Source organism: Linepithema humile, chromosome 1 (genome assembly GCF_040581485.1).
Source record: "Linepithema humile isolate Giens D197 chromosome 1, Lhum_UNIL_v1.0, whole genome shotgun sequence".
Lineage (NCBI taxonomy): Eukaryota > Metazoa > Arthropoda > Insecta > Hymenoptera > Formicidae > Linepithema > Linepithema humile.
The window spans coordinates 15,962,047-15,987,838 of NC_090128.1; the positions used below are offsets into that span (position 1 = coordinate 15,962,047).

At 39.9% G+C, this 25,792-nt stretch overlaps 2 protein-coding genes and 1 pseudogene across 2 annotated transcripts; 1 reads left to right on the plus strand and 2 right to left on the minus strand.

Moving 5' to 3' along the window:
* Positions 1 to 1,533: 1,533 nt before the first annotated feature.
* Positions 1,534 to 5,425, minus strand: LOC136997539 (uncharacterized; annotated as a pseudogene).
* A 5,340-nt stretch (positions 5,426 to 10,765) lies between these two features.
* On the minus strand, positions 10,766 to 14,086 carry LOC136997541 (putative nuclease HARBI1). Its single transcript, XM_067348452.1, has 2 exons — positions 13,213 to 14,086; positions 10,766 to 13,077 (listed from the first exon to the last, which is right to left on the minus strand). The coding sequence occupies exons 1-2, from the start codon at positions 13,399 to 13,401 to the stop codon at positions 12,469 to 12,471; spliced, it is 798 nt and encodes a 265-aa protein (XP_067204553.1). The 5' UTR covers positions 13,402 to 14,086; the 3' UTR covers positions 10,766 to 12,468.
* A 5,280-nt stretch (positions 14,087 to 19,366) lies between these two features.
* On the plus strand, positions 19,367 to 19,972 carry LOC105669704 (putative nuclease HARBI1). Its single transcript, XM_067361040.1, has 2 exons — positions 19,367 to 19,655; positions 19,764 to 19,972. The coding sequence occupies exons 1-2, from the start codon at positions 19,367 to 19,369 to the stop codon at positions 19,970 to 19,972; spliced, it is 498 nt and encodes a 165-aa protein (XP_067217141.1).
* Positions 19,973 to 25,792: the final 5,820 nt, after the last annotated feature.

Below are 25,792 nucleotides of genomic sequence, written 5' to 3' on the forward strand. Positions count from 1 at the left end.
ATAATGTCTTGTGTGCAAACGTACGTTTGTATTTTTAATTTTTAAATGTGCGCAATAATGCTTGTAGGCAATCGCTCTGTAGGCAATCGGGAATGTCGGCAATTGAAGCTGTCGGCAAAATGTTGTGGGCAAACAAAGCTGTTGGCAAATGGGAATGTAGGCAGTTGAACCCCTCTCTAAGTACTATATTAAATAAAACAATCACGCATATAAATTAATTATTTAGTTACAAAAAATAAAAGATAAAAATAATTTACCACTTGTTTGTTCCTCCGGCTGTTGCTGCTCTTGTTGGATGTTTTCTATGTTTTTATTTGTATTTTGCTATTTGTATTTATAAATCAGTAGAGTTTCTAACCACAGTTTGTAAACACTTTCTAAAACCTAAGTTTTTAAAAAACGTATGCAATAATATTCAATTTTCTGACAAAAATAATCAAAAATCTTTAAATGAAATAAATTTAGGATTAGAATGCGAAGAATACCTCGACGAACTGACAAAGAACGGATACTTACAAGGAAAGGGACCCAAGTGTCCCCCTTCGATTTTGACGAGCTTTAAATATGTTGTAAAGTAGCTCAAAATAAGAGACACGTATTTTTTTTTATGTGCTTTCTTACACGTTTAGGGTTGAAACAACCCCTACAAGCTAAAACGGTTTTTTTGGTTTTGACTGAATATCGTCAAAACTGTAAGAGATATCAAAAAAATGTTTCGAATAAAAGTTGCATGGTCTTTTATGAGCTTTATAACCGCGTATATATATAGCTCGATTTTTAAAAAATTTTATATTTTTTAATTTACTCTCACCCCTTCTTATTATTTTTACAAATTTCAAAATTTTTGTTATGACAAAAGTTGTAGCATTTTTTACGCTGAATACAACCATATATGATTTTATTATGTTTCGAAATCGCATCTTTCAGAAATGAGCTGTTAATGTCGCACTATATGCGTCGCGCTGCGATATATGCATATATATGCATAACGCATCGTTTGTGCCGCTTGTGTAATTGATGTTTGTCGCGCATGTGTAATTGATAAGATGAGTAAAATTAGAAATAAAGATTAGCATGTTATGAAGTATTCGGAAAAATGTTCTGATCAAAGAACAAAGTTCACTAAAGTTGTTGCCAAGGCATCTCCTCTATATTACACTTTTATAGTTATACTAGAACAATACAAGCGCGCGCTGCGCCCGTGCACTTATTATAATAATTTAATAATTATGAAATCTAAATATTTTAATAAAATTTTTAAAATTTTAAATAACCGTCAAAATAATCTTTGCTCTTAAACTATCAAACTGTCAGAATAATCGAGATAACCAATCAGCGTCGCGGATAAGCGTCAACAATACTTTTGATACATTCGAGTATCGATTTTTCATCCCTTTTTTAAGAGTGGATTATATCGAAAGAGAAATAAATAAATAAAAATCTTACAATTAAAATGCAATTTATTGTTTTTCAATGGTAATGCAAAAAAATCCAATTAATTTCAAGTTTTTCTATTAATCAATACTAGAAACATTTGTTTGTTTATTATTTTATTTCTTTTATAATAATATATGTCGAAACAATTACAACTTTACCTTCAACAATAACATACTACATATATTGAATATAATACATATATTAACATATATTAAAAACAGATGAATTTATGGAACAAACGTATCACAAAGGTGATGTTCGTGAAAAAAGTGATTTATACAAAGTGACTTTTTGCACCATGCGCAAGTAATTATTGCAGGTGCGCCACAAATATCGCATGTTGGTTTTGACTGTTTATGGAAACAAAATTCCACTGGTGTTTCGCATTCTTCGGGCTTATTTATTACGTACCCGCTTTTATACCATGCGTATTTCAATAAATTTCTGAATCTTGGCGATGAAAATTGAGTCAATGACTGTAATTTTAAAATGGTGTTTCTTGCATGCAGATTGACTTCCAGACCTAAAAGCATTACAGTATCAGAAAAGTGTCTAATAAAATTCTTCCACAAACGAAAACCATATACATCCAATGGTTGTATTTTTCCTGTTGTTCCAGCTGGTATAGTCAACAAAATAATATCTTCTGTGGATTCTGGTTTAGATTCTTGAATAATATTTGGACAATGACCAAAGCTTAGTCCATGAATCTAGTAGTAAAACAGATTTTAGACCTACATTTGGAAAAAGTACGTCTTGCAACCAAATTTTAAAATGATGCACTGTTAATTTTCCGGATTTCGAAGCCGTAACAAAAATATTAGGTGCCTTAAACATTGTTTCTTGCACTCTGGGACCAAATGTTCTACTAACTTCTTTCAGTACAATAAAAAGAGGCGATAATAATCTACCATCGGCTGAAACAGTAGGTTGTATAGTATAGCTATGCGTAGTTGCCGATACGGATTGTACTGCAGATTCAATCTTTTTTGTTCCTTTATATGCCAATGTACGACCGGCATGAAGTTCTAATTGGAATCCGCTTTGATCACTGTTGTAAATATTTTCAACTCCATATTCTATTATTTGATATTTAACGTTTTCAATAAATGTGTTACATTTTTCTTCAAAATTGATGTTAGACAATATAGATGTTTTTCTTATAAATTTTGTTATTTTACGAGATACAATATTATGTATTATTTTAAATTTTCGTATCCATCGCGATAAAGCTGTAAATTCTGGTACATTTAAATTTTCCTGTGCCCGAATAGCCCATCGAGCTAAATCAGCGTCGTGAACAATAATTCTATTTTCAAGAGCTGTATGAAAATTATTTAATGTATATTCCGAAATTTGTTTTAATTTTTCGAATCTACTGCCACCTTGATTCACTTGAATTTCCCATTGTCGTAATTGACGTAATGAATATACTTTCCGAAATCTTTGTTTTACTCCTTCTAATGTTCTTGGCCTTGTTGTACTGCTTTTCCAAAATTCGACTGCATTTTTTTTATATTCATACGGAATACGTCCATCTGTAGTACATATAACTTTAGGATTTGCGTCCATAGCTCACCTTCTTCCTCTTTATCTCCTAGTTCGAATTGCTCTGCTGTTGGAATATCGTTATCGTTTTCATAATCTGAAGATTCTTCTACTTCCATTTTGTATCTCTCATCGCGCATTTCTTTCAGCATAGATTCTATTTTATGTGCCATTTCTCGTTCTTCAGATGTTATCGGACTTGTTGATAGATTAAGGGCCGAAAAAGTTACGTATACTAACATTATTATGTTAAATGGATTTAATTGAACCATTCTGAAAAATATAACAATTAAATATTTCTCCTTATTTGTGTACAAAAAAATAATACTTACTTTATAGTGAATTTGCTGTTCTTTGTTTGATGCTGTTTTATATATTGTTTTTTTGTAATCACTAACAAGCGCACAACTTTAAAGCGTAATATGCACTGACGGGATATGACAACGCGCTGCGCTATAAATGTACTCGAAATGCGACTATAAAAGTGTAATATAGAGGAGATGCCTTGGCAACAACTTTACTTTGTTCTTTGATCAGAACATTTTTCCGAATACTTCATAACATGCTAATCTTTATTTCTAATTTTATTCGTCTTATCAATTACACATGCGCAACAAACATCGATTACACAAGCGGCACAAACGATGCGTTATGCATATATATGCATATATCGCAGCGCGACGCATATAGTGCGACATTGACAGCTCATTTCTGAAAGATGCGATTTCGAAACATAATAAAATCATATATGGTTGTATTCAGCGTAAAAAATGCTACAACTTTTGTCATAACAAAAATTTTGAAATTTGTAAAAATAATAAGAAAAGGTGAGGGTAAATTAAAAAATATAAAATTTTTTAAAAATCGAGCTACGCGGTTATAAAGCTCATAAAAGACCATGCAACTTTTATTCGAAACATTTTTTGATATCTCTTACAGTTTTGACGATATTCAGTCAAAACCAAAAAAACCCTTTTAGCTTGTAGGGGTTGTTTCAACCCTAAACGTACGAGAAAGCACATAAAAAAAAAATACGTGTCTCTTATTTTGAGCTACTTTACAACATATTTAAAGCTCGTCAAAGTCGGAGGGGGACACTTGGGTCCCTTTCCTTGTTAGACATAGTTGCAAATGTTTGAGAAAATTGTTTGCAATTTTATGTGACAGCTGCCGAGGAAATTAATAAAAGATTACCAATTAATGACAAATTTTTGTCAAAATTGAAAGTTTTTGATTCAGACGTTGTTTTATTTGATTTTGACAGAGAAACATCATTCAATGACGTTTTTTTATCGTTCAAACTCTCGGTGGTTTTGACGAAAATGGTTTAAAAAAAGAATGGTTTATTGTACATCTCAATTTTACAGAAACAGAAAAAACAAATCTTAAAAAATTAAGTTTTGATGACATGTGGAAACAGATTTTACAAAGTAAAAGCTCCAGAGATCTTGTAAAATATCCAAATCTTAAATCCCTTATAAATTCTATTAGATCACTTCCAAATTTTAATGCCGATCCAGAAAAAATATTTTCAATTTTATCAGACATAAAAACGAAAAAACAAAATAGCCTTTTATCCGTCTCTGTAAATGCCATTTGCGTTTTAAAATCAGCTTTCAACGCAAGACAAGAATCTATTTTAGAGATGGAGATTAATGAAAAACATTTGTCTCTCATGTCATCGAATAAATTATATTCTACATGTCCTAAAAAACATAAAAGTTGTCTTAATCTACATGCTGCAGACGTTGATGATATAGCTGGTCCCTCAATATCTAATGATACGCAATAATAATGTTACAAATAAATAGTATTTTTTATATAACACAAAAAAGTAACTGCTAATTTTATTACAGAGGTGTAATAAGTTATTTGTCTGCAAATGACATCACTTGTAAATGACAAGCGTAAAAAGAGTATCTTGTCTGCAAATGACACCACACTTGTAAATGACAAGAATAAAAAGAGTATCTTGTCTGCAAATGACATCACATATGTATAAAAAAAATATAGAAAGAATAATGAAATGTGGTATAATAGGGCTTCTGGCGAAGGTCCACTAAAAAAACCTAACGCGCCGTTAGTGGAACCTCGAAGGTGGTGTGGAAGACCACTATTAATAATACTATTATAATTACTAATAAACTCTAATAATACATTATTTTTACAATATTTTAATAATACTAACAAGAGTACAATAAATCTGACTGCATTTATATTATATGTTACCGTCTCCTCCACTAATCTCCATAGTACAGTAACTTTTGCTAATATGCAGTAGTTTAAAATAAATGATTGAAAATGGAATAAAATATAATATGGCATATGGAGCATATATCATAGATTGTTGGTGTGAAAATTTTAATTATTTTTCATATAGAAATAATTCGTCTACATTTGAGACGTTAAAATGTACACCGATCTCGGATTGAGATACTAGAGTGTACGAAAATTAAGTACATTATTGATGTCACTATTCGGATTCTCCGAATGTACGAATAGAAAATTATTGAACGGGAGAAAAAATATCAGGACGCGAGTGACTAATTGTAAGTTGGGAAATAATTAAAAGTTTTACAGGTATGTAAAATCTTTCGAGTCGATAGACATAAATGTCAAAGCAAGCACGGCTAAACGAATAAGACGAGTGGCAAGAACATAGCATATGTTAAATTTACACTTTGTTACAATATTGCAAAATAATTTCATTTTTCTATTGACAATAGCAAATCTGAATTATTTCAAAATTTGTTAATTTTAACATATGCGAATATTATTAATAAATATAAACTATTATTTTTTAAGCAAAAAAAAGATTATTTGATAATTTACACTGTTAGAAACAAATGCGGAAAAAAGAAAAGAAAGTTGCGAGAAGCAAATCTCGAACACGGGATTTTTCATATTCCAGCCACTTGCCTTAGAAACACTTACTTCTTAGCATTTATCGTCTGTTGCGTCGGCTCGGTGGAAGGGAGACGTGCGTTCTCTTCCATTGGTCGACCGGGTCGAGCTCACACGGATAGGGTGACGTCATCGATTCTCGGTTGTATTTGTGTGATGCTGCCGCTCGTTTCTGGCAGCACTGCCTACCACCTTCATTGTTTTTTTCTGTTGTGCATATCCTCAACACGTGTCCGTTTTTTAGTCTGCACTTAGTGATTTTTTTTAGCATTCTCAGGAATGGGCAAGTCTTCTCATAAATCCAGAAAGCGAAGAAGATTATCATCTTCGGATCGTCTGACCGATTTGGAAACTCAGATGTCTTGATTGATTGACATGCTTCCGCATAGTGAGGTTAGGGTACATGACCGCCCGTCCCGTTCACCACCGGGATCAGTGTCTGCCCTTCAGGAGGATATAGAGTCTTGTATCGAGTCAGTTTCTACTTCCCACAACAAATCTGACTCGATTTCGACTTGAGTACCCCCTGCGAGTCTGGAGGGGCCAACAGACCTAGAACCATCAGGTGTGTTTGATATTGCTGGTTTTGCATTTGAATAATGCAGGCGGCATGACGACACTACCTTTTTCCTCCTAAACTCACTGGGAATATTGATACATTTTGCAGCAATAAACGAGAGAATGGAAGGTGAGCATACTTCATTCTGTGGCAGACCAAAAGAGGTTACTTTTGTCGAAGGCCTCCTAACGGCAACTGCCGTCTCAGAAGACGACTCTCTTGCCAAACACCTTTCTGGTCCAGACCTAGAGGGGGAGGAGACACCATCGTGGAATGACTTGGTAACCTCAAAGTGGCGTGAACTAACACGCAAGGGCCTCACGTCGGATCAGCGTGAGCTGTTAAATAAAAAGTATGCTCCCCAGGAGTTAGTAGCCTTTCTCAAGGCCCCCACTCTTAATCAAGAGTGCAAACTCTTGAAACTGACTCTTAAAAATAATCTCACGGTCAGGAGAGACGACTACGCCAGAAAAATCCAGGATCAAGCAGGCGTAGCCTTATGCGTTTTGGGTGAAGCCATATCGAATTTCCTGCAATCGGAAATTCAGAACTCTCTGACCTCGGGAGCGCGTGCAGCGGTCGTCAAGGTCAATAAGGGAGCTAAAATTCCTGCTGATCTTTTTTACCGCATCTCTCTAAATAGGAGAGCTCTAATCACTCCTGCCCTCAATTTAAACGCAAAGAATACGGCGAATGCTATTCCGGTGGATGATTTATTATTCGGGGCCTCTTTTGGCAAATCAATCAAAAGAACAGCTTCTATAAAGAACTCTTCAAAGGACATCGTGAAACCTTCGTTTCCAATAACCAGAAGAGTTTAACAACCGATTAAACAACCAATCCAGGTTGCCTCTGGTTCCTCGGGAAACGCCCGAGCCCTTGTGCGACAATCGAGACCGGCACCGAGAGGAACAGGGGCATCGAACAGCCACCGCCGACCATATTATCGCCCCAGATCCCGTTCGAGGAGGCGATAGAGGAAGAGGTAAATATCGGTGGCAGATTAGCCGATTTTCTTTTTAAATGGAGGTAAATCACGGTTAATCCGGTTATCCTGGAGACCATTGCGGGCTATAGGCTACCTTTTGTCCAACATCCACCTTCTCAAATCAAAGATCCACCGAACAAATTGTCAAACTTAAAAAAACAGATTTGTTCTCAGGAGATCTCTAGATTCCTCGTTATACGAGCGATTGAGCGGGTATCTGACTGCGAGAATCAATTCTTATCACCTTATTTTGTTATTCAAAAACAGTCAGGAGGATGGAGATTCATTCTAAATTTGAAGTGACTCAATAAATTTATTATCGCGACGCACTTCAAACTGGAGGATTGGAAGACGGTTATTCAGCTCATCTCTTCGAACGACTACCTTGCCTTAATCGACCTTTTTTTTGTGCGAGAGGGGCAAGGAAAAAAACGTTCCTCGTTTTCATCACTGTTTTCTTTATCAGGCGGATCATTTCTATCGTCTAACAATATAATGTTATCGTCTATTTGCTCTTTTATTAAATCGTCTTGATCGGTAATTCGACGTCGTGCTGTCCGATTTCTTGTTAGTATTTTGTCATGTGTAGGTGGACTGTGAATTAATGCTCTCTCTATTATTTGTTGATTTGGTTCATCTAATTCTTCTTGGGTAAATGGTATCGAGTCTGTATTATTTTTAATTACATTTTCGTTTTCTTCCTCGTTTTCTTTACCACTTCCCGGGGGTGGGGAATCTTCCAAAGACATTCTCTGGCGTGCAATGTGAATTCCTAACGAGAAACCCACTGCCAGAGGGTAGTGTTGGATTCATCTGGGGGGTGTGGTCTGCGACTCCACACACGCCCCCAGACGCCTACCAACTAAACCCCACCCCCGTTGCTTTGCAGTCCGCAGCTATGTTGGGGGGAGGCTGGGCACCACCAACGCATACATCCAACCATCTCCCCCGGTGGCCGGTTTCCCGGCGTAAATCTGTATTGTGGGGAGAACAAGTGTTTTCCCCCAACCCTCTAACGCTTTTTCGCTCCGTGCCCAAAGGCCCGGGGATCCACACTGCGGGCGGCCCGCGTCCGTACGCCGCGCCTTAACTGCCCGCAGGGGATCAGTTCTTCGGGTCGGTCAAAAAGGCCGACCCGAGGATCTCTCTCCCAGGCCCGTCTATTGCCCAACCTAGGTCGGGCCGGACCTGGGCGGACATAAACCATTTTAGGCTTTCACTTCCTCCGGACTTAAAGGCGGGGAGCGCATGGCGCTTCAATCCCGCCGTCCGGAGGAGGGAGCCACTCTTAAAAGGAGCGGGGGTGCGGGACAGGGGCAAGCCCCCACCCTTCCCTCGCTCGTCTCCTCAGTGGGGGGCACAATTTCTCCACATAATTGTTTGCCTGTCGAGGGGGAGCCGACGGAACTCCGTCTGATACTCCCCCCCCCCCCCCCAGGCAGGGTAATCCCTTTTTGTGCTCCACTTTCTCCGGGCACAGCTGCGGGGCGCGCATGGCGCGAAAATCCCGCCACCCGGAGGAGGGAGCCTCTCTTAAGTACCGGGGATGGAAGGCCGGGAACATTCCTGGCCCCCCTTCCTGCAACCCCGTGTTATTTATTACGGAGTATTCTTCTCCGGGTTTTTTTTATCGTGGTTTTCCTTCCACTAGGACGGCTGCCCACCCAGGGCTAACGAGCCCGTCCTGCTCGGATGCCTTAATCAACCTAGAGGATGCTTATCTTACTTTACCTATTCATTAAGATGATAGGAAATATTTACGTTTTCGTTTTCAGGGCCAGCTCTACCAATTTAGAGTTCTCCCTTTTGGCCTGGCATCAGCGCTTTATATTTTTACAAAGATTATGAAACCGGTCTTATATTATCTTAGACAAAAGGGTTTTTTCTCTGTAGTTTACTTAAATGATTTTCTTATTGAACACTCCTATGATCAATGTGTGGATAACATTAATTTAACAATAAATCTTTTATCTTCTCTAGGCTTTATAATTGTAAAAGTGTCCTTACTCCATCAAGTTTCTGTCGTTTTTTGGGTTTTATCTTCGACACAGAAAATTTGGCCATTACTATCCCGTCTGACAGAAGAGAGAGGTTACGTCACATGACTCTCACTATGCTGAACAAGAGACGGTGCAAGATTCGCCATTTAACAAGTTATATTGGTTCCATCATCTCAGTCTGCCCGGCAGTCCAATATGGAATGTTACACACCAACGCCCGTATTCTGAGCTCACATTTATCGTTAAATGTACCTCTAAATGTTCCATAGATGAAGCCATAGATAAATGTGACGGTATTCTCAGTGCACATTTAGAGACACTTTTAGAGACGGTCAGCCATTTTTAGATACGATCAGTCTTAAAGAGGCCTTTTTAAGTCAAAATCCTATTCTGAACCACATTTATCGCACATTTATACGTATTTGATAAATGTGCCGCTAAATGTGCACCTAGGCACATTTAAGGTGCGATTTCACGTAGCTATGCATAGCCAGATATTTCCCCCACTCCATCGACATTTTGTCCCACCAGTCGAATTACACTCATAGCCAGATACGACCCTGATAGTTCGAATAATCGATCTATGGGATACGTATCTGAATTCGTTAATTTAAAAAAGAGGTGCGAGTGATTGAGAAATGGAGAAAGAAAATTACGAAGATTCTAGCGAGGTTAGTAAATATAAATAATATATTTCTTTCTTTCTAATATTATTAACTGAAAGTGCACCGCGAGAAGGGCGTTTTTCATAACATCATTTGAAATAGCACGTGTGTGGGCCATGTGCGTGTTATAAAAATTTAATTCAATTTTTTCTTATTATTTATTATTTTAGATATCACAATGCTACACGTGCGGGGTCTGTGAAACTATTTGTAATGTAGACGACATCCAGATCCATGACTGTGTACAAGATTACAGCGAAATCGTCACCGACGAAAACCTATATTTTTTCCCAAGAGACAGTAAGTATAATAACTGGATAATAAAAAGTTTGACGAAATTGGTGTGCAAATTCAAATCTTATTTCAATTGCTATCTTTATTTGTATTTACAGAAGACGGAAATATTGTACGGCGCAGCTTGGTCAATAGGGTCGAGCAGACAGTGATAGAGAGTACGCTGTGCAGCGGAAGTGTCACCAATGAAGGTGACAAAGACAACGCCTGGAATTCTAAAATTCGTCTGGAGAAGCAGCTTATTGGTGAAGTTCGTCAGAGACCGCCCCTTTGGAATTTCAAGCTTCCTCTCGCAGAGCGAGGCATTCGGATCAAAGAAAGACTGTGGCAAGAAGTTTCAGTCAAACTTGGTATATTATAATATCTTTTACATAATAATAGGCATTATTGTTTAACATTATTAATCGCATGTTTTAATTGAATATATTTTTTTCTATAAGCACATTGTCAGCTAAAGAGCTCAAAAAGAAATGGAAATCTCTGTGTGATTTTATCTTTTATCATATTTTTTATATGAATATACAAGTTTATAAGTTTATACAAATTTTAAATTGATAATTTTAAATTGATTATATAATATTAATTATGCGCAATATTAATAAAAATAAACACATTACAATCAATCTATATGATAAATGTCACTATACTAAAACGTTTTTTTTTTTTTTTTAATATAAAAATATTCGCTGACGAACACAGTGTTTTACTTTAACGACCCTCTTGCCACGCTACTGCTCCTTCGTTGTTAAAGTAATTGCAAAATTCATCTCGAATTGCTATGCACCTGCGAGCACTTGTGTTCGATCCGCATCGAATTACATCTGAAACGGTACGTTTGTATACGCGGAATAACTCGCCGGAGTCAGGAGTTCGGTCGGTTGGGGGCACGTAAAAGAATGCTCGGTGTAATAAAATAAAATAATTAAATAAAATAAAATAATGTTTATTTCGTAAATGCTAAAATCAAATATATACAGCCGTGTGGATACGGAACGTTTAGTATGTTTGTTCGAACGCGTATTATAAATTATAGTGGTGGTGCGAATGCGGTGTAACGGCGGTCGTACAGTGACGAAAAAGCGTCAGCGCAAGTGCGGGCGCCGCAGTTGTCTCTAGACGACTGCGAGCGCGTGGATCGATACGTTCAAGCGGCGTCGATGATTGATCGACTGATCGATAGCTCGGGCGCGTGCGCGGTGACTTGATGATCGCTGTCGATTCGATTGTTCGCGATTGCCTGCCGGATATAAGGACCCGATTTGAAGGGATGAAGACAGGAGCGAGGACGCGCGTATTGCCCGCGCGGTGCAATGACCGGTGATCTGACATGGAGCCGAGTATTCCCGGCAGTATACGAGTATGCCCGTATATAAGAACGAAGCCGAGTGCGCTCGGTAATATACGAGTATGCTCGTATTTAGGAAACGAAACCGAGTATGCTCGGTTATTATACGAGTGCGCTCGTATGCGAGGAAACAAAACCGAGTATGCTCGGTAATATACGAGTACGCTCGTATGCGAGGATCGAGGCCGAGTACTTTCGGTGACGTGCGAGTATGCTCGCACAGAGGAACGGAGGACGGTTTCTGGTGGCCGAGTATGCTCGGCAGGAATACGAGTATTCTCGTATCGAGATCTAGAGCCGAGTATGCTCGGCGAGGATACGGGTGTTCCCGTAACGTGTGGAAGCGGTTCCTGGAGCCGAGTATGCTCGGTCGGTGCACGAGTATGCTCGTGCTCGTGGGGCTACTGGTCATAGACTTCGAGTATTCTCGAAGGATTACGAGTGCTCTCGCAATAGGATGTTCACTGGCGAGCAGTGTACAGGATCTGGTCAAAAGGCGTACAGCCGGGCCTCTTTTATACCCGGCTGTCGCCCGACTGGCGAAGGATCGGCAAGCATCGGCGGTTTAGCCGGCGGACCCCCACCTGGTAAATTTTGAAACGGTCGGGTGTGGGGGACCGTCCGGCGATTGACCGTCGGTGTTTATGATTCTTTTATCGGCGCTCGATGCGCCCTTTTTGGCTATGAACGATGTTCGGTCCATAGCCGTGACGATGCATGCTGCATCGTTACATATCTGTAAATGCGCATCCAGTCTCCATGATCCTTCGCCAAGAACCTGGCCTAAACCCATTTGGGCCATTCGGAGCATCTTCGTCGACCAAACCTGCAGACACATATGTTTTGTCTATGTCGCTTTTTCGGAGCCAGTTGTGTAGACAAACTGTTGCTTGAACCATTGACTTCACATTTTCTGGGTTAGCAATTATCGGCCTTCGATATATTTGCCACTGACTTGCTAATATACCGAATGTATTCTCAATCATCCTCCTGGCTCGACTTAAGCAATAATTGTACACATCTTGCTGTGGCGTGAGTCCATTCCTATCTGGATAAGGGCTTAGCAGGTATGATTTGAGAGGGAAAGCTTCGTCTCCAACAAGGCAGTACGGCAGTACTCGTCCTCCTTCAACAGCTGTTGGCTTTGGCACATTTATGCAGTCTTCATCAAATTTATTGCCAATCGTGCTGGCTTGAAAAATACCACCATCGCTTTGTCGTCCGTAAGCCCCGATGTCAACATAACGAAAGATATATTTCGCATCGCAAATTGCCAACAATACTATACTATGAGCACTTTTATAGTTGTAGTAAGTCGAACCAGCATTATTAGGACACTGAAACATTAGAAATTATTGTTAGTACCGCAATGTATGTCCTTCTCTGTTGTGCATTATCTATTTTCCAATAATTGTACTATTAAAGCTGAACAAATAACACGAAAATAACTATTAACATATGTATATACGTACTTGAATCACAACATGCTTGCCATTTATGGCTCCTATGCAGTGAACGAAATCTCTCAACTCTTGAAAGTCCTGTGCAAGTTCTATCCACTCTTTTTCGGATAATACCGGCGGTAGAACTAAAGGGCACAAGCAGTCCCAAATTGCGGTACATGTTTCATGTATAATATTGCATACTGTCATCTTCCCCATGAGATATTAGAACGTCATGGATATCATGGAGTCATCAGAAGCCAGATATCTGAAATATTTAAAAGGCATATATATAGACAAAGTCCATTGTTGAGATAACAACAACTTTTGCCATCATTTCGTTTATTTTATATCCCGGTAAAGTAAACATGAACTTACCTCAAAGTTACTGCCAAACGTTCCGATGGCGTTATAGCCTCTCTGATAAAGTCTTGTTTTTGCAATCGGGGGCCAACAATAGACAATAAATCTTCCAACTGCGTTGCAGACATTCTAAAATAGTTATGAAAACGGATGTCTTCCAATTGCAACTTTGGCAATGATGTGTGAAAGAAACTGTGATCGGAGCGATTTTGGAAGAGCGGTGCTATCCAGTGCTGTTTTTTTTTTTGTACTTCCTTTTAACTCCATTGTTCTTTTTTTTTTTTTAAATTGCAAGTACTGCAGCTACGCGTCGTCGCCTAACCTCTTCCGCCACCACTTGTAAAACTGCATTTCCGCATATTTCTCCTAATTGCTCGTCGCTTAAGTGGTTTGAATCGCCCTCCATTCCAAGTAGTAAAATGCCACAAAATCACTTTTATATTTTTCACAAAGTTTTAAAATAAAAGTATCTCTGAAATTCTCTCACAATACACAAACTTTATACATTTACAACTGAATAGCTGAATATGTTGTGGCGGCCCACTTGTCCAATTCCCCAGACGGGGAAATACGCAGATGGCGACAGCGGTCGACATTGCATGGAGACTCTTCTATAGCATACTTGTTCAAAGTCTCAGCCAACAAGAACACACATTCCCAAAGATTCCCAAAAAAAGTATAGTTAGTTTCCGATCCCAGTAATTTTAAGTTCCTCTCGTTTTTCTGTGACCATAAGTTGGTCGCGGCTAGATTTTGTATTTTTGCAATAAACTTATTGTTAGAGTTAATAAAGTGACCGGAATTATTGCTGTCCTAAACTTCGGCGTTACAAATCGCGCCCCAGAGTAACACGAGACTCGAAGGGCGTATCGGCGAGAACGCGCACGTGGCCTGAACGCCATAAGTGGTGACCCCGACGTGATCGCCGGTAACATCTTCTTCGCGAAGTGACCTTTAGTGGACAGAGTGCCATCCAACAGGATGCCAGTGAACCGTTCGCCAGACAGGTCGAACGACACTTTTAACGTGCCGGAGACGGAGGACTTGCAAGGCCCGCGCGATAGCGGAACGCCGGGCTCGCGGATCAACCCCGCGAGAGGAGGCATGGCGATCGAGGCGAGCACCGTGCGGCTACCACCTTTCTGGAAAGAGAATCCGCAGCTATGGTTCGTGCAGGTGGAGGCCGCGTTTGCTATTCATCGGATTACAAGCGACGAAACCAGGTTTCGCTACGTAATATTATTTTAGACCCGGCTATTCTTCCTTTGGTCGCGGATATCGTGACGTCTCCACCGGAAGTGGATCGGTACGCGGCAATTAAAGAACGTCTCACCACCGTATTAGGTGAGACCAGCGCTTTGCGATTGCGGAAATTGCTAACCGCGCATGAGTTGGGAGATGACAAACCGTCCATCCTCCTACAGAAAATGCGTAATCTCGCGGAAGGGCAGGTGACCGACGGGGTCCTGCGCACGATATTTCTCGAGCAACTCCCCGAAAATGTTCGCGCCATTTTATCCATATCCGAAGTGGGCGACTTGAGCAGGTTAGCCAACCAGGCTGACAAAATTCTAGACATGGCAAAACCCGCCATGTTGGCCGTCCAGCCAGTCACCGCTGAGACAGGAGTGCTCGGCAAGATGGCCACCGAGATCGCCACTCTAACCAAACAAATGGCGGCATTGAACAAGCGAATCGGAAGCCGGTCGCGTAGCAGATCACGAGGACGCAGCGGATATAGAGACCGCCCGAGGAGCAAATCTCGCGGCAGGGGAGATAACAAATTTTGCTTTTATCACTGCAGATTTGGAGCCAAAGCCTATAAGTGCGAAAGCCCATGCGAGTGGAAGGACGAAAAGAAGTCGGAAAACTAAGCCCACCGCCACGATGCCAGGCGGTCGTCGGCGGAAACCCAGGGAGCGCACGCCTGAAAATTCGCGATAGAACAAACGGCACTACTTACCTGATCGATACCGGAGCGGACGTCTCCGCGATACCGCGAAATCTAATCCGCGGTACGCTCCGACCTACTGATTTAAGGTTATTTGCAGCCAACAATACTGAAATATTTACATACGGCAGCAGAACATTGGTATTGGATCTCGGCTTACGACGACCTTTTCGCTGGGATTTCGTGATAGCCAATGTGAGACAACCGATAATTGGAGCCGATTTCCTGGTGCACTATGGACTCTTGCCAGATCTGAGGAATCGCCGACTGGTGGACCAGCACACGACCTTGTTCACCAGCACACGCCCCAGTCACACCGCACAGCTCTCCGTATTAACTGTGAGTAGCAGCTGTAAAATAAAAGATTTACTAAAAAAGTACATCGAGATCACGCGCCCTACGGCATTGTCAAATACAACGCATGAGGTGAAACATCACATCATGACTAGCGGCCCTCCGCTAGCAGAGCGACCGCGCAGGCTAGCGCCGGAGAAATATGCAGCAGCGAAGAAGGAATTCGAGATTATGGTGGAGCAGGGGATCTGCCAACCATCTTCTTCACAATGGGCCAGCCCGCTACATCTAGTCAAAAAGGAAGATGGTAGTTGGAGACCGTGCGGGGATTTCCGCAGACTGAATAGCGTAACGGTCCCGGACAAGTATCCACTTCCGCACATCCAAGACTTCACGTACCATTTGGCGGGATGTAAAATATTCAGCAAAATCGATCTTATTAAAGCGTATTTCCAGATACCAGTGGCCGACGAGGATAAGCATAAGACAGCGGTAACAACTCCATTTGGGCTGTTCGAGTTCAATCGAATGCCATTTGGCTTGCGCAACGCCGCGCAAGCGTTTCAACGATTCATCGATACAGCGTTACGTGGTTTGGAATATTGCCACGCATACATAGACGACGTTTTGGTAGCATCCAAGGACGAAAGAGAGCACAAGCAGCACCTGGAAGAGATATTCAGACGCTTGAAGAAATTCGGCTTATCGATCAACGTAGCAAAGTGCAATTTCGCGGAAGAAGATATTGAATACCTAGGGTACAAAGTAACCAAAGACGGCATACAACCTCTGGAGAGGAGAGTGACCGCAATTACTGAATACAAAAAACCGACCAATACTGCCGAGTTACGAAGATACTTGGGCATGATAAACTATTACCATAGGTTCATTAAAAATGCAGCGGAAGTTCTAGCGCCGCTCAACCGATACTTGATTGGTAAGAAGAAAAGAGACAAACAGGCCATCGACTGGTCAGCAGAGACGGAAGAGGCCTTCCATGAGAGTAAAAAGTGATTGGCAGAGGCGACACTACTGGCACACCCTTTCGAGAACGCTAAGCTAGCAATTAAAACGGACGCTTCCAGCAAGGCGATGGGAGCGGTTCTCGAATAACTTCAAGGCGAAACGTAGAGACCGTTAGGTTTCTTCTCCAAGAAATTGTCCGAAACGCAGCAAAAGTACAGCACATACGATCGTGAACTTCTAGCCATATATTCATCATTGAAATTTTTCAGACACATGTTAGAAGGACGCGAGGTGACAATCATAACGGATCACAAACCGTTACAATACGCATTCCAGAAACCGTTAGACAAGGCATCCGAGAGACAGAGGAGGCAGCTGAGCTTCATTAGCGAGATCACCACGAAGATTGTGTACATCGCTGGGAAGGAGAACACGGTAGCAGATACGTTGTCACGCGTAGAAGCCATTGACATGCCGACAGTAGTGACAACGGACGAATTATACGAGGAACAACGAAAGGATGAAGAGCTAAAGACGCTACTCGAGTCTAACACAGCGCTCACCTTGAAGAAACTTCGTTTGGACGATGGAGACAAGACCATCTACTGCAACGTCACAGACGAAATTAGAATATACGTTCCGACATCGTTACGGAGAAGGATATTCGACGTCACGCACAGAGCTTCACACCCGAGCGGCCGTACCACGAGGAGGATGATCGCGCAGAAATTCGTGTGGCCTAGCATGAGGAAGGACATCGCACGATGGGCAAAGACATGCCTAGCCTGCCAGAGAGCTAAGATCCACAGGCATAATGTACGTAACCCTGAGTATATACCGATACTTAATGATCGATTCTCGCATATACATGTAGATATAGTGGGACCCCTTCCTCCTTCAAGAGGGTTCCGATACTGCTTAACCATGATTGATAGAACTACAAGATGGCCGGAAGCAACGCCAATCGCAGATTGTACAGCGGATACAGTGGTCGACGCGTTCTTTAATACATGGATCTCGCGATATGGATCACCAACAACAATCACCACCGACAGAGGAGCGCAGTTTGAGTCAGCGCTATTCGACGCCCTAGTCAAATTAATTGGAAGCAGGAGGATTAGAACCACAGCCTACCATCCGCAATCGAATGGGATGATCGAGAGATGGCACCGTTCACTTAAATCAGCGATAAAGTGCCATGAGACGCAGAATTGGGTAGATACCCTACCAATGGTTCTATTGGGCCTTCGTACCAGCTATAAGGAGGACATCCAAACCTCAGCGGCGGAGCTAGTTTATGGCAGCACTCTAAAACTGCCCGGAGAATACTTCACCTACGAAGATCCGATCGGATACCCGCAAATCTTCGTGGAAAAATTGAGGGAGCGGATACGCCAAGTACGAAAACCGACGAGAGCTCATCACGCCAAGATCAAGACATTTATCCACAAGGACCTGGAGGACGCCACGCACGTGTTCGTTCGGGTGGACCACCCCAGAGGACCCTTGGAGTTGTCCTACGAAGGGCCATTTCGCATAATCGAAAGAACCTCTGATTTCCTTTACAGAATCAACTATAAAGGACGACCGGAGGAAATAAACACCGATAGGCTGAAACCAGCTTTCACCGAGAGTGAGAGAGAAGAACTACCACCCCCAGAGGGCGGAGATCATCAGCAGCCAGGGACATCGGACGCATCACCCAGCCAAAGAGAGGGACGATCCGAGCGGAAAATCCAATTCGCGACTCGAACTGCGAGTCACTAGAGGGGGAGTACTGTGGCGGCCCACTTGTCCAATTCCCCAGACGGGGAAATACGCAGATGGCGACAGCGGTCGACATTGCATGGAGACTCTTCTATAGCATACTTGTTCAAAGTCTCAGCCAACAAGAACACACATTCCCAAAGATTCCCAAAAAAAGTATAGTTAGTTTCCGATCCCAGTAATTTTAAGTTCCTCTCGTTTTTCTGTGACCATAAGTTGGTCGCGGCTAGATTTTGTATTTTTGCAATAAACTTATTGTTAGAGTTAATAAAGTGACCGGAATTATTGCTGTCCTAAACTTCGGCGTTACAAATCGCGCCCCAGAGTAACACGAGACTCGAAGGGCGTATCGGCGAGAACGCGCACGTGGCCTGAACGCCATAATGTCTCGCTCCATGAAAACGTAGGAGACGTTAGCGGCGAGATATTGAATCAGGATTTACCCCCATTCTTTTGCAGCAATATCGATGGGAGTGGGGGAAATATCTGGCTATGCATAGCTACGTGAAATCGCACCTTTAGCGGCACAGTTACACGTAATAGCGGCGCCCAGCGTTTGACAGGCACGGGCTGCTTCGCAACTATTGATGATGTTAATTGATATTATGCGATTGATTTTATGAATAAAATTAATATATTTCGCATTTCTATAACTGATAGAGATAATACATATCAATAATAATGATATGTGTCCTATTTAAAAATTTTTTCGATCTTAAAATGCAGAAGGTACTGAAAGTGCAATAAGTGCAACAAGTTTAATAAAGCCGGTCTTACATAGCGCGCGAATTGGCACGAATATGAACGTGTCTCTTGACATTTTATTACATTTTATTATTAATCATGGATGTGTTAGACGAGATCGAACATGTGGCTGACGTTCGAGAAGTAAATGCAATACGTAATCGTGATCCGCGAGTGTTTCGAAATAAAATAGACGCTTTTAAAATTTATAATGATCGCGAGTTTCGACAACGATATAGATTAACGAAAGAATGTGCGCGTTACGTGATTTCCTTGGTAGAAGAAAGGTTATCACCCCTTTCTGGTAGGAGAAATGTTGTTACACCAACTCTCCAAATCCTCATCGCTCTGCGATATTACGCTAAGGGTTGTTATCAAATTGAATTGGGTAAGTTAAATTTTTTTAAGTTTTAATCTTTAATAATTATTATAAATTATTTATTGTATTATGTTAGTGAAAAAAAACTGTTATAAAACTAAAAATTTCTTATTACAGGAGATTTGCATGGTGTATCGCAGCCAACAGTGTCTAGGATCGTCGCTTCCGTATCGCGAGTTTTGGCAGATTTACTGCCACAATTTATAAAATTTCCACCGCGAATAGAAACACTTCAGCAGGAATTTTATAACGTAGCTTGTTTTCCTATGGCTGTGGGCTGTATTGATTGTACTCATGTACCAATAAAATGCCCCAACCAGGAATAAGCTGCGTTATATATAAACCGGAAGGGTTTCTATTCGTTAAACATCCAGGTGGTTTGTGATGCTGAACGACGTATACTGGACATTGTTGCTCGATGGAGAAGCAGTGCCCATGATGTGCGTATATGGGATTCATGTTCTCTCAAGGACGAATTCGAGGTAATAATTTTGTTAAGTATAATTATATATATTTAGATATAGAGAAGGGGATTGTTTCATCCATAAAATACATTTTAATATTTATGCTGTCATTGATTATATAAAGCTATGATAATTATTTTAAGTTGTCCAAAATTATTTATTCTGTGATTTTAATTATAGCATTAATATTAAAGAGTGATAAATGTATTTCACATTAAAACCACTTTTTTCATTTATAAGTAATTAATATAATTATTATATTTACATATGCATTTATGTATAATATAATATATGCTGATAAATTTACAGGCAGGTAGAATACGAGGTATTTTGCTTGGGGATTCCGGGTACCCTTGTAAGCCATACCTCTTAACACCAATTTTAAATCATCGTAATCCTTGTGAAGAACGTTACAACGCATCTCATATACGGACCCGGACCATCGTGGAGCGCTGCTTTGGTGAATGGAAAGGCATGTTTCGTGCCTTGCAAAATGGAATGCAGATCTCCCTTTGTACAGCAAAGACAGCCATCATAGCGATGGCTGTCTTATATAACATCAAGAAAAATTTTTATGATAACAATCCGTATGGTATGTTATACAGGGTCATCGAAAAGTATCGGACCCCCCTAATATCTTCAGTTAGAATGCATTTTGGAGAAAATGTCCAATAACAAAGTTGTATGGTTTCAAGCGGGGAGTAAGATGATGACCTTGACTTTGACCTTGACCATGTCCTTCAAGGTTATTTCAAGGTCAACCTTATTTTTTTAAATGAAACTCCCTACATTTTATTGCATATTTTTATAGCTTATCTCGAGAGCTTTCCAAAACACTAAGTTAACAATTTGTGTTAAGTGGCGTGTGATTCCGGCCAGTTAAGGCAAGAGTGGCGTGTGGGTCCGGCCAGTTAAGGCGAATTTCATTCCAATTGGTCAACTTGGGCAAAATATTCAATTGTACCAAACAATTCACAACAAATGTTCAAATTGTTGCCTTTCAACAGTCTGGCAATGTGCCAATCTGTTATAAACAGCTGAAACCGCATTCCGGTACGTTTCCGGCGGAAACTTAACACGTAGCGACAGCAGGAATGATATGCGTTGTTATTTTTTGTTGCCATGCGATCCTCGTTGTTGTCACGTTTAGAGTGTACAGCCCACGATCTAGCTACGCACAACGCGCGATTATTCGTCAATCCCTTTTAATTAATATCTCAATTACTATTGCGAAAATTGCAAAACGGTAAAGGACTTTTCTATCAAGAGACACGGCAGTGTCTCGCGCCAAGTTCACGCGCAGCGCAAGACCGACCGTGTATCTTTACGCGAGACCGAAAGTTGAGACGAGCCGAGATTATCGGATCTCAGTAATGCCTGAGTCGATCGATTTAAAAATAGGCTCAATCGATAGCGCTTACCCAAAATATATAATAAAAGTATGCTTGTTTTTGCTCTATATGCTGTATAAATAAAGATATTAAAGTTTAAAGTCGAAATGTCATGAAAACTATGAAAATTATTTCAGTCGTCTGGGATGTACTTTATAAATTCTTGCCGATAGATGGCTAGTATCTCAGATGTACACATATCGGCATGTATCGCCGGCAACGCATGCGCAAGCCATGTACATGCGAAGCTCGGAGCTCACATGTACAATGTGACTTGCGCATATATGCGGTAATCTTTTCATTCCTGCTGCTGCTGCTGCTGTTTGTGTCTCAAATCTGGCCACACAGCGGTATACGTGTGTGAAATAAAATATGTGTAATACTCCTACATTGCTGATTGTGCTTGAGAGTTTCGAAAAATATTACGGTGCGGATGATATTTGTTTCTCACTTTAGAGCAGACTCTGTGCGTTGTGCGCAAGCGTTGTACCTATACATATATCCCGTACGCAAGCTACAGACGTCGCGCACGTGCAGAACGGCCAAATCGTGGTAATATAATGTAATATCTGCTAGTTTCTATTTTTCATTGTCAGTATAAATTGTGAACATGTTAAAAATAATTATATGTAGTATATTGTTTTTAAATAACTAATCAAATGAATAATACGTACTAACATATTTAATTAATTATCTAACTCATGTACTCAATGTATTTGAATATCGTTTTTGAATGCCACTTATAAATTGCAAATTGAATTTAACTATGTAATACGAGTTTGTAATTCTATTTATACCAACTATAATTAAATTATTTATTAAACTGAAAGAGATGATAATAGGTCAAGGCCTAATAGAGACTAAATGAAATAGATAATTATAAACGTAATATATACAGGGTGTCCCATTTAACTTGAGACAACTAAATATTTCGAAAAATAAGCATTGTACGAAAAAATGTCCCAAATAAACTTTTAATATTATCAAGGGGGACGTCTGCCTGTGTAAAAATTAACCTGCCGCCACCGCTCCTTGGGGGTGGGGCGGGTGGCAACTTTGAAATTTTAAATAGGAACCCTTATTTTTTATTGCAGATTCGAATTTCTTGGAAAAAAATACGTAAGTTTTGTCCGAGACATTTTTTCGAATCGTGATAGATGGCGCTGTAATCAGTGAAAATTAGTTTTTGCCATTTTCTCTCACCATCGGGGTGCTTTATTTCGGTGAGTCCCCTCGCCTCTCACTATTCAATTACAATAAATGCTCGAAATGATGACTTTCCATTTCGATGCATTTATTAACTCGAGCTTGGAATGCTTGTACACATGTAGAAAGTGTATCTGGCGTTATTTGTGCGCAAGCATATCTAATACGTTCCACCATGTTTTCTCGAGTATTTGGTACTTTTGTATACACTTTCTCTTTAAGGTAACATAAAATTATTTCAACTTTCTTCTCTAAAGATAAATAATCCATTATTTATTTACTGACATAAAGAACGCGTCCGTAAAAAAACAAGTAGCTAGCGTACGTATTACTGAAATTTACTTGACTTGAAATTTAAAGAATCCAGTTATTGAAGAATTGTTCTGACTTAATTTCTTTCATTTATTTTGTTTCTCCTTTTCAGTATTTTCAGTATTTCAGAAATTTACTACATTTGTAGATGCCTCATAGTTTTGGTACGCTAGCTACTTGTTTTTTTACGGACGCGTTCTTTATTTCAGCCATTATTAAATAAATAATGGATTATTTATCTTTAGAGAAGAAAGTTGAAATAATTTTGAAAGTTGAAATAATTTTACCTTAAAGAAAAAGAGTATACAAAAATACCAAATACTCGAGAAAACATGGTGGAACGTATTAGATATGCTTGCGCACAAATAACGCCAGATACACTTTCTACATGTGTACAAGCATTCCAAGCTCGAGTTAATAAATGCATCAAAATGGAAAGTCATCATTTCGAGCATTTATTGTAATTGAATAGTAAGAGGCGAGGGGACTCACCGAAATAAAGCACCCCGATGGTGAGAGAAAATGGCAAAAACTAATTTTCACTGATTACAGCGCCATCTATCACGATTCGAAGAAATGTCTCGGACAAAACTTACGTATTTGTTTCCGAGGAATCCGAATCTGTAATAAAAAAATGGAGGTTCTTATTTGAAATTTCAAAGTTGCCACCCGCCCCACCCCCAAGAGGCGGTGGGGGCGGGTTAATTTTTATACAGCCAGACGTCCCCCTTGATAATATTAAAAATTTATTTGGGACATTTTTTCGTACAATGCTTATTTTTCGAAATATTTAGTTGTCTCAAGTTAAATGGGACACCCTGCATAGAGAAGAAAATGATTGGATTGAAGCTGATGATGCTTCAATTAGAAAAACACAATGGCCTAGAAACAATATGATACTTACAGAATTTTGTATTTTTGTAACTTAATTAATTAAAGAGGACCGTCGTATGCTGTATACTGAAAGTACGACTGGGGTGATAATGGGCCGTCTTTAGCAAAATCTAACTGATATTTCATTATTTTAGCTTTAAAAAACACTGTCGTATATATATCATTAAAAAAAAATATCTATCAATTACCTTTTTTAAAAAAAAGGTAAAATAAAGGTGCCAAGTACACGCTCTTGTCACAATCAAAACAAATTACTAAAAAAAAGAAATAATATCTCAAAAAATAACCTTTTCAAAAAAAAAGGTAAAAAAAAAGGCGCCAAGTACACGCTCTTGTCACAACCAAAACAAAACAGTATTGTTTTACATTTAAAAAAAATTGCCGTATATATTAAACCTATCAAAAAACCAGTCGTATATATTACCCTTTCAAAAAAAGCTGTCGTACATATTAAAACCTTTCAACAAGTAATGCTGTTGTGTATATTAAAACTATAAAAAAATATGATATCAGGAAATGACGCAAGTGGGATTAAAGAACTATGAAAAAAGTTGTACACTATTTCTATAAAACTCTTCTATAAAACTTTTGTACATAAAGCTGTCGTATATATTAAAAAAAAAATCTAAAAAAATGCTGTCGTACATATATTATTATATTGCATACTATATTTCACCATATTTTACATATACTATACTACTAGGTGTTGGAATTAATTCGTAGCGTTTTTTTGCAAAATTTCGTGGTTTATTATGCAAGTATCATTACAGTGGCGTCATTCAAAGTATTGTCCATCGTTATCCACTACTTTTTGCCATCTTTCTGGCAAAGCACGGATACCACGTCGGAAAAATTCTTCGTCTTTAGATTCGATGAATGAATCGATCCAATTTTTAGTCATTTCGTAGTTGTCAAAGTGCTGCTCTGATAAGCCATGCGCCATGGATCGGAACAAATGAAAATCAGATGGAGCAATATCCGGGGAATATGGCGGGTGAGGCAAAACTTCCCATTTTAGCGTTTCCAAATAAGTTTTCACGACTTTCGAAACATGAGGTCTCGCATTGTCATGGAGCAAAATTACTTTGTCATGTCGATCTTTATATTGCGGCCGCTTTTCCTGTAATGCTCGATTTAAACGCATCAATTGTCGTCTGTAGAGGTCCCCAGTGATGGTTTCACCCGGTTGGAGCAACTCATAATAGATAACGCCCAGCTGATCCCACCATATGCACAACATGATTTTCTTCCCATGAATATTCTGCTTGGGAGATGATATCGATGCATGACCGGGAAAGCCCCACGATTTTCTGCGTTTGGGATTGTCGTAGAGTACCCACTTTTCGTCGCCAGTGACTATTCGATGCAAAAATCCTTTCCTTACCTGCCGTTGAAGCAGCAGCTCACAGGTGACTAAACGCCGTTCGACGTCCCTTGGCTTTAACTCATGTGGGACCCACGTTCCTTGTTTTTGTACCATTCCTATGGCTTTAAGGCGTTTACTGACCGTCGAAAAGTCGACTCCAAGCGATGAGGATAACTCCAGAAGTGTTTGGCCCGGGTCTTCATCGAGCAACGTCACCAAATCTTCATCTTCGAACTTTTTCGGCTGACCGGGACGTTCCTTGTCTTCCAAGTCAAAATTTCCATTTTTGAACCGCGCAAACCACTTTCTGCAAGTTTGCTCAGCCAGGGCATGTTCACCGTAAACATCCACTAAAATGCGATGACTTTCCGCGGCACTTTTCTTCATATTGAAATAATGAAGTAACACTCCCCGCAAAAACGATTTTTCAGGTACGAACTTCGACATGTTTGACACTGCACGACAAATGCTATGGACACAATAACGAAACGTCATATACTGGTAAAGATGCGC